The 13784-nt window shown below is 41.7% G+C and overlaps 1 protein-coding gene across 4 annotated transcripts in view; it reads right to left on the bottom strand.

Moving 5' to 3' along the window:
* Positions 1–13784, bottom strand: part of LOC105679827 (fibroblast growth factor receptor homolog 1-like) — a 31889-nt gene that overhangs the window by 12991 nt on the left and 5114 nt on the right. For 2 of the 4 annotated variants that reach the window (XM_012380104.2, XM_012380099.2), the window contains exon 2: positions 64–209. In XM_012380104.2, coding sequence (XP_012235527.1) covers positions 64–175 — 112 coding nt within the window. In that variant the 5' untranslated portion in view covers positions 176–209. Of the gene's footprint in view, positions 1–63; positions 210–998; positions 1252–3182; positions 3439–3542; positions 4055–13784 lie in introns of those variants that run through there. The other 2 variants (XM_012380101.2, XM_012380100.2) reach the window with 2 other exon arrangements.

Here is a 13784-nt window from a genome sequence, read left to right as displayed (position 1 = left end):
CTGTATAATTTTTTTCTATGTACGTAGATATGAAAATGATAAGAATGAAATATCTTTACTCACCTAACGGCAATCGAATAACTCGTTTTTCCGCAAGTCCGATGTTCAGAATAGCGAAGATTCCGAGGACAAACCAGATTCTTGTTGCCATTTCGACTCGTTCGACACCGGACATGTGCAGTTATTGTAATCGCGGCATGGATAACTTCCTGAAACCATATAAAATTGATTTATTGCTACGCATGTATGCCAGGACAAAGAAGCATGTAAATGTAAAAAATTTTTTTATGTTTTCGACGACGAGAAATTATTCGAAGATCAAAATAAATTCACGATTGCATCGGTATTAATGACAGAAGAATTAAATGGTCATTCCCTTCCGTATTCTCTTCTTTTCTTCGGCCGTCTGACCTCGCCGTATTTTTTCTCCATTTCCTGAAGAGAATTTTCTCGATACTGGCCGACAGCCAAAAACCGAAAACACATGCATTCGCCGAGGACACACCGACCAACGATTTTAGACACGATCACGTTGAAATACAGCCCTGAGAGCGCGCGAGCCAATGCGCTGCTTTACGCACGTGCTTTTCGTCCAAGAACGACGTATTCGCTGCTTTTAACGCGTCTCGAAAATCATCGTCATCGCAAATTTGTGCTGACAAGGACCGCATCAATCAATTTTCCTCACGTCATATTATATAACTGACATACACAGTTAATTTAATATTTAGACAAAACTTTAACAAAACAACATCACACGCGCTACCTCAAATATCCATAATATTACTTTCTTCAATAATTCTTTTAGACATCTAATACGTCTTGCAGTTGTTTTTTCAGTGCTGTGCTTAACGATTATTGAAAATGTCGAAAGTGTGGTCTTTCAGCGGATTGTTTTTCTTTGAACCATCCTCTTAACGATCACGCGGACACAGTTTTTCGCTACCTGGAGAAAAGAGAAGCTCAGTTTGGAATATAATACACAATGTAATACATACCACTACAAATTTCGAAAAAAAGAAAACGACGAATTCAGCAGGCGACAATTGATAATTGACCGTTCCTCAGGTGGTCGAAGAGTCTTTTGGGTTTTTGATACCAGGGACGTTTCTCCTTAGGTCGACCCAACGTCACCTGTTGCGTCGAAGAGAAATGCGCGCACTCCCATTCGCGTTGAGATTCATCGATCTTTCACCGCTCTCAAAGGACTACAAAGCAAAGGTTGCATCCGAGGCAGAAAAAGGTTCGTAACGAGAGAAGACACTAGAGTATGCGAAACATGAGAAAAGCCACATTTTTTTCCAGACAATGTTACACGAAAAGAATCTGATACTTTGCGGCCAAAGAGGAAAAATATAAGAATCAGATCGTCGCGACAAGAACAATTTTCTGGCAATTATAAAATATAAAATTTGAAGAGCATATCTATTATGTTATATATTTATCAATATATTAGAGCAATCGTCTTTTCTCTTTCGCAGAAAACGCGATTATTATAATTTATACACGTGTTTTGTTAGCTGACAGGAGAAAAATAAATTATTTAGAATACATGTTGCCAATATTATTATAGAAACGTTTCATATTTCAACGCGATACGCATTACGATGAAATGTAAGTTTCAGAAGCGTGTGAGATTTTTTGATAAGGTAATTTTTTGCGAATAATCAAACCGCGTGATCTTAATTTTTGTGGACGATAAACACGTTAGATATTCAATACCATTCTAGTTTCACTATTAGTTATTTTACGATCGCTGTTGCAGTTCAAGCCGGAAATCTCCGGTGCAAATTTTAATCGAGGAATGTCACCACGACGAAAACGAAAGCATCGTATGATACGTATAAATGTGTTTGTGTAGCGCAAATTTAATATTACATAGAATTTAGTGCTCGATAAAAGGGAACGTCGTTTATACGCCGTATTCGTTCGCGTTTATAAGCGCGCATATATTGCATTCGCATCTGAAGATATTAACCTCACTATAAATTGACGCTCATTTTCTCAACGGTGTAGAATCTTGTATTTAATTAAGAGTAACCTTGTAAATTTTGCTCATCAAAGTACGATAATGGTATATATCTTCTTAAATAAAAATATATACGATCTATAATATTTTACAAGTAAAAGATAGCATTAAAATTTAACATTGTAATGAAACTTGCTTTATTATTATCCGACGTTCATGTATTCGTCTTGAGAAGAATTTAAGGACTATACAAAGTTAAATATTTTCCCAGTGCGCCAGATGCGAGCTTTTAATCCTATAAACATATTTTACGATTTGTTTTTGTAACTTAAAATATTTTTGCCGACTTATTACATCGATTGTAAAATGTGTGTGAAAACGTTCAACGAGATCTCACTCATGCACTCCAAATCTTTACACTAGCAGAGTTTAAACGTTGATATCGCGAACCGGTTCATGAAAGCTATCATAAAATAACATCAGCATCGACCGCGGTAAATTTTTCTTATTCTGAATCGGTGCGGAACGCGTGCGGATTGTCATAAATCGGCCCGAGAACGGTACGATCTCATCGAATAGAATATATGGTATGCTACGTTATTGACCACTCTTCCTCTTTCTTACTACCATGATATCTTACAAAGAATAATAGGCTTTGGCCGAGAATTGAACTCTAGAATACGCGTCTGGTTCTCATCTTAACGAAAGCCATACGAGTTCGTATTTTCTCGCCCTCGTACCCATCGACACAATCGCACCATACACGCACCATACACGCACCATATTTTCTCACTCCTATAATTTAAAGCACAAGATATTTTGTGCGCTTGAAATCTTTCAGTAGAGACAATTTCATCAGCAGGGGATCGAAACAAAGCTTGCGCAGCTGCTAAACCCGTAAAGCATTTCAAAATTCCTAACTTAAAAATAAAATTGTCCCTGAATATTTCGTTCCTCTTTCTATTTATGAAAATATAAACAAAATTCTTTTCAAAAGTTGAATAAAATAACAATTTTAAGAATAGCAAACAATTTAGAACTAGGTTAAATTAATTCAAAGCTCATTACGTTGCCCTGATTTCTATATACAGGTCATTTTTTGCTCTTTCAATTAATTATTTCGCCTTTTATCTATCGCGAGTAGTGACGATTATGATGCGTGCACGATTAGACAGTGTAAGAATGTCAGTATTAAAATTTTGGGAAAAAGTACCGTGATGAGCATCGAGTTTTAAATTATATCTTCGCCGCCGTCGACACCATCAAGTCCCGGACCTACGTTACGATAATTATGGGTGGTCGTATCTGTCGGACCGTGGGCCTCCGTGATGAAACAGGTTGGAGCGATTTCATTCAATTTGTCGAGGGTCCAGAAACACTCCTTCGTGGGCATCTCGTAGATCTCGCCGAGATATTTTATGATAATCTTTAGAGGTTATGAATCCAGGAAAAGGAGGATCATCGCGCCACTTAAATATCAAATTGTTATATTAAATTAAAAAGATGGGCTCTGAGCTATTTCTATTGCTGTTATAAAATATGTAGATGTAAACAATATATATAACTACAATACCTGTAACTCCTTTGCGTTTAAAGTTTTCGATATTCTGAAGCTAACTTAAAGATATTCCGCCGCTCCGCATTATGCTTTTCCACTCTTGGTGTGATTTCTTTCCAAGATATTATCTGTATGCGTCCGGAAGAGTGCCGAGCCCCCGAAAAAATAAGCCGCTTAGCAGACGTATCCGTTTTAACCCCATGGGGTCGTGCAAGGCAAGTTAATAACGTCGACGTCGCGACGAAATCAAACGATATACATACGTGGGTGGTCTCGTCGCAGTGTACGTTCTCCGATTTTACGGATATCACTGTGTGGACGATCAAACGAATATTTTTACTACGCGGGTACTATTTGAAACTTCTATCTTTCGTTCTCCCGAAAACTTTATACCACTTGTGTCGCCAAAGAATGAAGATCTATGCGTATCCCGGTACTTGTGGGCACGTCGAAATAATGAATGAAACATTCCCAGCGTAATCATCGATTAGATTAGGACAGCGCGGAATTAATTACACATTTCGGGCCGATTCCCGAGACGACGCCTCCTGTTTCCCCCACTACCGCTCGGCCGAGCCGCCGATAGCTCTGGCGCAGAAGCGTTTTATATTAGAAATAGGCTGGATTGTTTAGGCACCTCTCAGAAAATAGTAATATTTTCTTTGCTACATAAATAATGTTTATTTTCATTAATAATTAAATATATATATATTATGTATTAATAAAAATAAACATTATTTATGTAGTGAAGAAAATGTTACGATTTCCCGAAAGATGCCTAAACAATCCAAGCCTATTTCTAATATAAAACGCTCCTGAGCTAGAGTTATCGGCGGCTCGGCCGCCAGCGGCCGAGCGATAGTGGGGGAATAGAAGGCGTTGTCTTGGAAATCGGCCCGAAATGTGCAACTAATTCCGAGCGCTGCATTAGGATATCCATGAGGCTCGATCGATTTGATATTGATAGCGTCCCGAGGGATTCGTCGCGATCGTAGCATCGGACTCAAAATGGACTCGTCCTACATAATAATGATCGATCGCGAAATGATCGCGACCAATCTTTTTTCGCGAGACGACGGTGGCAAAGGATTCGTTCCGTATTTGGTCAACGCAAGTGCTAACATCAGGCTCGTCACTCATGATCGCGATAGAGATACCGTGATACGCATAGCGATACGCATTGGGAAACGTGCAACGCTTCCACGAGCAGCAAAGTACGGAAGAGAGAGAGGAGAGAGGAAGAGAGGGGAGGTGAAAGAAAAATATTGCTCGCGTGCGTTCTTAGAATATTTATGTACGGCGTACAACTTTGCGCTAGTGAAAAACTACTATGTTTTTATCGTTTTATTTTTATTCCCTACAGTCGACCGGTCAGCCAGTGTTTACGTTTGGAGGACGCAACGCGCTGTTTGTTTTTCAACATGGTGGAACGTGGTGATCAAGGTCGAGGAAAACTTCATGGAATATTCACGCATTCAGTCTTCCTTTGGTTTATCTCGACGGGAATACTCCGCTATCATTGATGACTTCGCGAGATGAGAGACACAAGGTAAGAAATTTAAAGATACTCCGTGCCACACCATCGGCGTGAATAATAAGAGACACGAGGGACGTGCGGTGCTTCCGAAAGAGAACGAGGGATCGGTAGAATGTGGAAGTGTATGCACGATGTGAATATTTATTGAACGGAATATTTGTTTATTAGAATCAAAACGTGTGATGAATTCAGATAATATGTTCAATTTGATTGGAAAGTTATTTTAGTCCCGATGATTCAGTCAATAGATTCTTTATCGATATTTTTCAATCGATAAACCCTATCTTTACATAGTAAAGAAAACGTAAAAGATTTATCAGCTCTTTATTAGTGACCATTCATTTCATTACAAATAATAATAAATTGCATCATTCTTTTTAGTTAAGTAGAACTTGTTACAGAATAATAAGTCTAACAATAAGAAATAGAATAGTATAAAATAAGAATTTTCGATATTGAGTTATAAAGATGTTAAACAATGTTCAGTAACCGAGATGGACCGAGTGAATCATCGCTTTTACAGCTGTAAGTTGTATTATTTATCGCTTGTCGAAATGTGAGTAAACATCCGATTTTTATGTACGCTGCAAAACAAATATTTAATCATTTAGATAAGAGAGGTATTCTCTTATAGGAGGAAGTTCCATTACGTTGAGAAACACTGAGCGTCTTGAAGAGACGATCCTTAGACCGCGGAAACGGATTTTTTTTTTGCAATTGTCGCCAGCGTGACACCGGGTCGCTCGTGTTTCAAAATTCATTTCATTTTACGTGCCGCGGCGCCGCCACAAGTTTCGTTTCAGGGAAGCGTCTTTGAGACCCTGGTAGGCTCTTCGTCCCCCTCCGCTCGAAACATCTGCTCGTCGAGCAAGCTAGAACACTTTTTTAATCGCGAGGGCTTTAACGGAACAGAGCGCGCCTTATATCCATAAGTACTAGAAAAAAGATGTGTAAATCACGCCGTTGTCGCGATGCATTCGTATCTGATTTAATTACTGCTAATAGTAATTGTAATGAAAATCAAACTTGATCATCGAATTCTACGGATATGTGCTCTGTAATTTTACAGATTTACATTAATTTTGATTTCGTAAAAAATTTGTAAGAAAATAAACTTGTTCAGAGCCAATCATTCATCTCATTTTAAGAAATATAATTTCAATTCTCATCAGTCTTTGATTTAATTTCTACGTGGGAGGAAAACAGCTATTAATTTTTATTTTGTCAACAAAGAATAAAATTGTTCAGAGCCAATGCAATCATTGATCTCTCCTTAAGACATTAAATTTCTGTCAATCTCCGATTTAACTTTTGCATGTAAGAAGATACTTTAGTACGTCTCGCGCGTATTTAAGGTACAACTCATTTCGTAAGCACGCGAGTAACGAAATATAGCGGATCGTCGTTGCACTGTTGGAACGCGTAATACGCTACTTATACTACTTACAAATCGCGTTCACGTTGGACGAAAGTCGTTCCTCCGTGCCTCTCGCAACACGCGTCGTCGGTCATCGGGCCCCGTACGGTTTTAGAGTACGGTACACGACCGACGTCTGTTTCGGTTGGCCAGGCTTTTCTTGATTCGGTACTTCGTCGCGCGCACTCCGCACTGTCACTAAATACGCCGACCGATCTCCGTAATGGATGGTTTCCTGAGCAGACGACGGTGGACATGCGAGAGAGTGACGAGGCGGAGGGACGGAGAAAGAGAAACGGGGAGCGAGAAAGAGAGAAATCGTCTCTTGACCCCGGGGTCTCGAGAAAAGCACACGAGAGGGAGAATTACGCGTGTTCCGTAGGCTTGTCCTTTTTCGTCCCGAAAAAGTTAGCGCGTTGCGTTCTCCAAAATGCGGGCAACGATCGGCGATCGCATCTCCGCGACGATCTTCGAATCCTGCGATCGCTTCTGACAATCGCGAGCATCGCGCAAGAATGCCTCGCGACAGCGTGTCTTACGAAGATACTCGTGTAGGATTATTTGATTTTTATCACCGTTCGATCAGAATCGCCTCGCTCGCTTCGTTGGTAAGATCGTTCCGTAAGATTCGACCGACTGGTTTTATCCGCGGCTCTTGAAAGGTGTGAAGCGATCCCTACGTGCGCACGGCTTAACGCGACTCTAAGCAGCGTTGGCGTCGTTCTTGACCTGGCAGAACAATCGCGCGGAATCGGTGAACGACCCGGCGTGTCCGCATCGCGTAATCACGAGATCACTCGTAACTCTTCCTCGAATGCATGCCGAATAAGTGGAGAATTAATGAGGCTTATCGAAGCGTGAATAAATCTAGTTATAATACGAGAACGGTCGTCTTTATTAAACGGTTTTGCACCGATGCACCATTTTTCGCTCGTGTACATCGTCGATAGCTCAATAATTGCCGTCATAGTCGTCGCGCTTTTTATTATTATTAAAGTTTGTTTTGCTAAAATTTAAAGTATTTCGTTATAAATTCGGGCGGCGAAGAACAAACACGGCATTTTGATAACGAACATTTAGCGCCATCCTTAAATGGATTCCGGGAAAACAACAGAATAAATTACAAAAACGACGGCGCACGTGCATCGCTTCCGGCGTCGTGGCGAATCACGACGTACTTCCGCCGCACCGTCGCCGTCGCTTCAGACAACGAAGATGCGATACCAAACGGACACGTACTTTTCTGAATTACGTGAACGCATTTACAATGTCCGGCAAGATTGCTCGCCGATAAATAGCCTCTCGCTACACGTCGCCGAATCTCACCGAAGAATCTCGGCAGCGGACGCCCGCGTGTGCGTGTATCTTTGAAGCTGAATCGAAACCGGCTGAATGAAATAATTTTCAATGATTTATCACATTTATCCTCATATTTTTTTCAAACAATCTCGCGCCGATTATCCTATCAAAATGGATCACGCTCACATAGAACTTTGATCTTTATCGTCATTATCACTTATGGTACTTTGTTTCGAACTACGTAGAATTGAGATTAGATCGAGATTGGCTTAGAATGAACCCACATGTTACGCAAGTACTGACTCCTCGACGCGACGTACAATGAACGATTCATCGTGACACAGTCCAGTTGCGACGTGCCGAGGGACAAAGTAGATTCGTAGTCCACGGAAGCTGTTTTCCCATGGGAAAACACTCGTTCGCAGGCTGAAAGAAATGTGTGAAACATGTTCGTATTTAAATGCATCTGACTGATCTGGTTCTCTCGACAAATGCACATGTGTTTAGAATGTAAGTTACAAATTCAGAATTTAACGCGAGTTACATGTTTTTTTATATTAAAATATAGCCTTCTATTCGGCTCGGTAAATTTTCCAAACATTATGCACATGTGTTTAGAATGTAAGTTACAAATTCAGAATTTAACGCAAGTACTTGTTACATGTTTTTTTTTATATTAAAATATAGCTTTCTATTCAGCTCGGCAAATTTTCCAAACTTTTCCAAATCCGATTTTTTTCAAAATGTTTTGTTGCACGATAAATATGACCCAGATACGCATTATGACGTGCGATCTATTTTAGAAATGTTTTGGCTATGACGCGCTTCGTTCATTTTCTCGGCCAATAGAAACGGCACGTATCCGCGAATCGATAAATCTTAATTTGTTCCGCGGCAGCATCGAGAAATTAAATTGTTTTCGTTACAAAACACATTCTTGGTATTCCCGCGAGTGTTTACCCAAAATTGTTAATATGCTATTTTAATTTATCACAATTGATATCGAGATGAAAATATTTTAATGACTTATTTTTTAGGGATAAAATTTCGCGAAATTATAATTAATTTATTAATCATTTCTCTGAGAACAATAGAACGCGATAGCGATGAATGGTCGGTTTGTCTTATTCATCTGTACGAACTGTGAATCAATTCGGCGCGTATCGTCTGAGGTCGGGGGGGATACGATCGTTTAATTGTGGACGGTCGTGAGTTATTTTTGACGAATGTTAGTAGTGTCAAGGCGGACGTAAGATTGGCTGGATTACGCCGTCGCCGCGTTGTGCACGGAGCTATTATTGCGTAAACGAATCCGCGCGCATCCTTCTTCGCAGCGGCACTTTGCGCAGATAAAATAAAAATCGACACCCGAGTTCTTATTCGATTCTGATGATCCTTGTCCCGATGTTTGAGCGAGAAAAAAAGGGTAAATCCGCTTTGCAGGCACGATCGCTTCTTCGATTTACGACGATTTACGACGGCCATTCTTATCCAATCAAAGTGCAAATCAGCCTGAAATTCCGCCGCGCTTCGCACCTGAACGGGGACAGGTTGCCTTTTTCGCAACGAGGACTTATTTATTTCGTTCGTGCGCGATTCGCCGCTCCGGACGATTGCTTCTGCACCGGCGTGTCGGACGGAGACCACCGCGGTGCGACGAAAACTGGTTTCTCTCTGAATGAGTAAATACGAAACGCGCGCACAAGGATGCGTCGCATAAGCACGCCTCTTCTCTCGGTAGGCGAAAAAAGAAAACAAACATTCGTCGAGATAAACGTACACGCTCGCGCACGAGCAATTGGATTCGGTAGTCGTGTGATGTAATGAGATGTCGTGCCGCGATTAAGCGGAGATACGCCGCGAAGTAAATTAAAGTTAATTGCCGAACCTCCACTTTCATCATCGAATGTTGCACGCGTAAGCCGCGTGAGATTACTATTCCAAAAATATAAGTACTGAAAATTTATATTATACTTATATGGGTTGATTTATAAACACTTTTATCGAGGATGAAACGCCTCGGAGAGATTTGCTTTGTTTGCATACTTCCGCATTTCATTGCGATACACTGAGATTGCACAATAATTAAGAAATTGTCTAGCTGCCACTAATATAGACAGACGCGATACACGTTGACGATCACCACCACCGGCCGAGAGTCGCTCAAGGCGATTTTCGTTACCGCCGCACGCATTTGTTGCATCACGTCGCACACCTGCAACGAGCGAACGCGGACGCATCGGTACCGTCGGTGCCCGGCAGGCGCGCATCAGCGACATAAAAACGCGGCCGACATCGTTGTGTTTCCTCTGTGTCCATTAGCATATCCGATTACGATTCGCGATCCCCGCTTGTGGAACGAGATAATTAGAAAAGATTGCGCGCTCGTTTCGCACGCGGACTCGGACAACACCTCAAGCGTGCGGGGATGTCGCTTTTTCTGCTTTATTTCCACGCCCGCGCTCGCTCCCGCGTATAAAGCTGTAATTTCCGTTTGATGGATATCACCTATCGCGAAAAAGCGTTGCGCTTACCAGTCTTAATCAGAGTCCTCGGCGGCGCTCCGCAACATTATAACCCACGCGATTGACGCAATGAAACGCGCTCTTATAACGCCGCGGCAAATTAAAGAAAAAGCCCGGCTGTTAACAAGTTCTTCGAATTTCTGTCGAATAGAACTTTCTCTTCCGAATTTAACTTTTCAACAATGAAGGGACAATTTGGAAAGTTGTTGCTGTAGGAATTTTTTAAAGATACGTAAAGATAAGATTCTCGGGATAGATAAGGAAACACGAACGTTAATTGCCGTCGACTTCGTCAGTCGATCGATCGATCGATCGATCGCGTTGCATTGGCTGATAATAGCGCATACCACCCCGAAGGGAAGAGATATAACGCGCTCGTGGGATCGTCGTGACTTCGTTTGGAGCCTACGCTCGCCGCTGATAAAATCTAAGCCGCGGACACGGGGGATTCTCGTTTAGGAAGAAAAATCTGGTAGTCGTGCCGTGTTATTTGATGGCCGATTGAGATTAGGAACAGGCACGCTCTCCGGAGTAGAACGGTCTCATTATTTTGTGGCAACGACTTCTGCCGGCGATCATTACGCCCCGAGCTGCTCGCTTTATCACTTTAAAAAACATTGTGCACGAAGTGACGCATCACACTGTTTCCGCGGCGAATCGTGAGCAACCCCGCGTCGTATAAATTAATATCTTAATTGCTTCGTGATTAACGCGATCGCGACTATGATCTGTCTGTTCTGTATGAAATTATAATCGTAATGCTCGATGCGTAACCGAACGGAAACTAGAATGAACACGTGATATTTCTGTAATCTGAGAAGCATTTACACGTAGATAGATAAGATTGTGACTTTTATCGATCTAAAACTCGACAATTTATAAAAGTACACACACGTATGTGCTTTCAAATTGAGACGAATGCACATTTTTGAACAATAAGTTGTCGAAGACCACGTCGAGCACTCGCAGATGCGTCTTCTTCTCAGTTTAAATTGCTCTCTGCGCTTCCTCCTTGATGCATTCTGGGAAGAGTTGGGGAGAAGTCTGTGCAGACCCTTTTGTTTATCGTCCACTACGTCGCATTGTCGTAACGTAATTGGCGGAACAAGCGCAACGAGGTCTAGAGATTGATGAGTCTCTTTCTTTCTTTCGAGATTCATTGGAATCTTTGGAATTGCGCACCCGTTATAACGCGCGTTCGATGACCGTAATTTTCGTCAAAATATATTCTATCGCATGTTCATAATTAATTAGTTTCTAACATCGTTGCATAAATTAATTGATAAATTCGTAAATTAAAATTTCACACCACTTTACGTTGTCGCATTAATTAATTATACGCACATTTCATTGCCTCATCTTTCTTGAGCACTTTTATTCATCCTTCCGTCTCTTTCGCCGGATACTCTCGTTCGTTCTTCCATCAGCTTTCAGCCACTACTCAGTCTTCTTATGCTCGCGCTTAATTTTAAATGCTACCTAGCTGTTTTTCACGCAACCACTTAAGCCTTAAAGAAAACGGGACGTGGGACCGGGGAACCGTTCGTTCTCTTAATCGCGGCACTCCGCAGTCGCCGCGCGCGGCCGGTATTATTATGTGGTCAACCTATTAGGGACTCGTATTATCAGCCTCCGTGAGTAGGTGCATCAGGCCTGTCCTCCCCCTTCGCCGCCGCGCCTGACAAAGGTTCCACGATTTATCGCGCATCGCCGAGTAAATGTTCTTTAAATAGCGGCCGCAATAGATTTTACGACCTTGCGTTCGTTAAGCAAATGCGACGAAGAAATATGGAGGCTTTAGACCTCAATTATTCCCGGTCTAACTGAGTTAACGATGATGTGCGATGATAAATTAAGCAATAATTTTTAAATACTACTTTGTCGCAAAATTTCTTTTATCGCGCAGCCGCGCAATCATACGCTTCGTCACAATTTTACCGAGGCTGCGGTTGTTCGGCGCTCTTTGAGGTGGTTTTACTGACTTATGTATCGAGTCTACATAATCAGGAAGCAGCGGTTACGCGAGAGCACGAGGAACCCGAGAAGGCAGGAAGAAGCAGCAGTAGCTATCGTCAAATCGTCACCGAAGGCACGCGTCTCGTGCGCGGCCCGCGCGCAGCCGGTGCGCGGTACTCGACAGGATCCACCTGTCGATGAAAAGTATCGAGAGGAGTTCTCTCGCTCCGCTTTCCATCCCCCGTTCGTTCTCCCAACCACCGTGCGTGCGAGCGAGTGAGCGCTATGATGCGATGTAACCGCGTTGAACAAATAACCTGTTACGTCGTAACAGTTTCTTCGCTCAGCTCCGTGTATAATTTCCGTCTCGTTAGCGCGGTGCCCTTGTACGCTTTTCGTCTTCTTGCCTTCCCTTTCTCTATCGAGGAGAGAAAAAGAGAATGGCAAGGGGAGGCATCGACCGGACAACTACCTGTTGACAAGCGGAAGCACAATTCTCGATACTATAACACCACTCGTCATTCTTCGCTATATCCGGTCTCGTCTTTATATACAGTTGCAATTTCGTGCGCGCGGAGCGATCATTACTCTTCTATCTTTGATCTCTCGGTAGTAGAGTGATCCTCATTTATCCTCGCGTTCTAGAAAAAATAATTAATAATTTAATCAACACGGGTATTAATAAGCATCCGGTTGATTCGTGTATTTCTATTAAAACTCCTTTATACCTGTTCCTGTGGTTTTTATTAAGGCGATGTGTGATTCTTCGAGTATAAAATGTAATCGGTGCGCTTCGAATCGCGCGCGGCTAGTGACTCATTAGTGTCTGCCGGTCTATCTGTTTGTCATTAATCTAACGTCATGAATAGAGCCATTGCTTTTGTCCTACACGAAATATCATGTGCGGCGAACGCGGCAATTAGTGAATTCAGATCCCAACTGATAAATTAGCAACATACGTCCAGCGTGGATACAGCGATCATCTGTATTCTCTATAATCTACTTGTATAAATACTGATTTGCATCTAATTATAACATCGCAAAATTTATCCCGCGATACATATTTGCGGTTTACGTATATTAGTGTATGTTAAAATTACTTTATTATTTATATTATAAATTTCGTACGTACATTTTTAATCAATATGTTTAATTAACATATTTTTTTATTTAATAAATATTCAAAATTATCCAAGCTGCATTAACGCGACATAAAAACGTTCAACGGTTAGAAGCGAGCGTGAACGAAAGGATAAAGCGTTAGACAAGATTGCCGAAGGCTGAAATATATGCAAACGCGGCCGATTGCGATTGCGAAACGACTGCGGCTTTAAAAAGATTAGCAGTCGGTTAAGCGGGTAACCACAAGCGCGAACATGACGAATTTATGGGCCGCTTTTGACAATTCGATTCCACATTCACTCAAGTTCTCTACTGAAACGAACACAGTCGGAATAATGTCGGCGCATACTAGCCGGTTCGACGGCTAAGCGATATTTCGATACTAATTTAGAGATGCGCAA

This window comes from Linepithema humile, chromosome 1 (assembly GCF_040581485.1).
Source record: "Linepithema humile isolate Giens D197 chromosome 1, Lhum_UNIL_v1.0, whole genome shotgun sequence".
NCBI classification, from domain to species: Eukaryota; Metazoa; Arthropoda; class Insecta; order Hymenoptera; family Formicidae; genus Linepithema; species Linepithema humile.
This window is presented reverse-complemented; position numbering and strand designations above follow the sequence as displayed.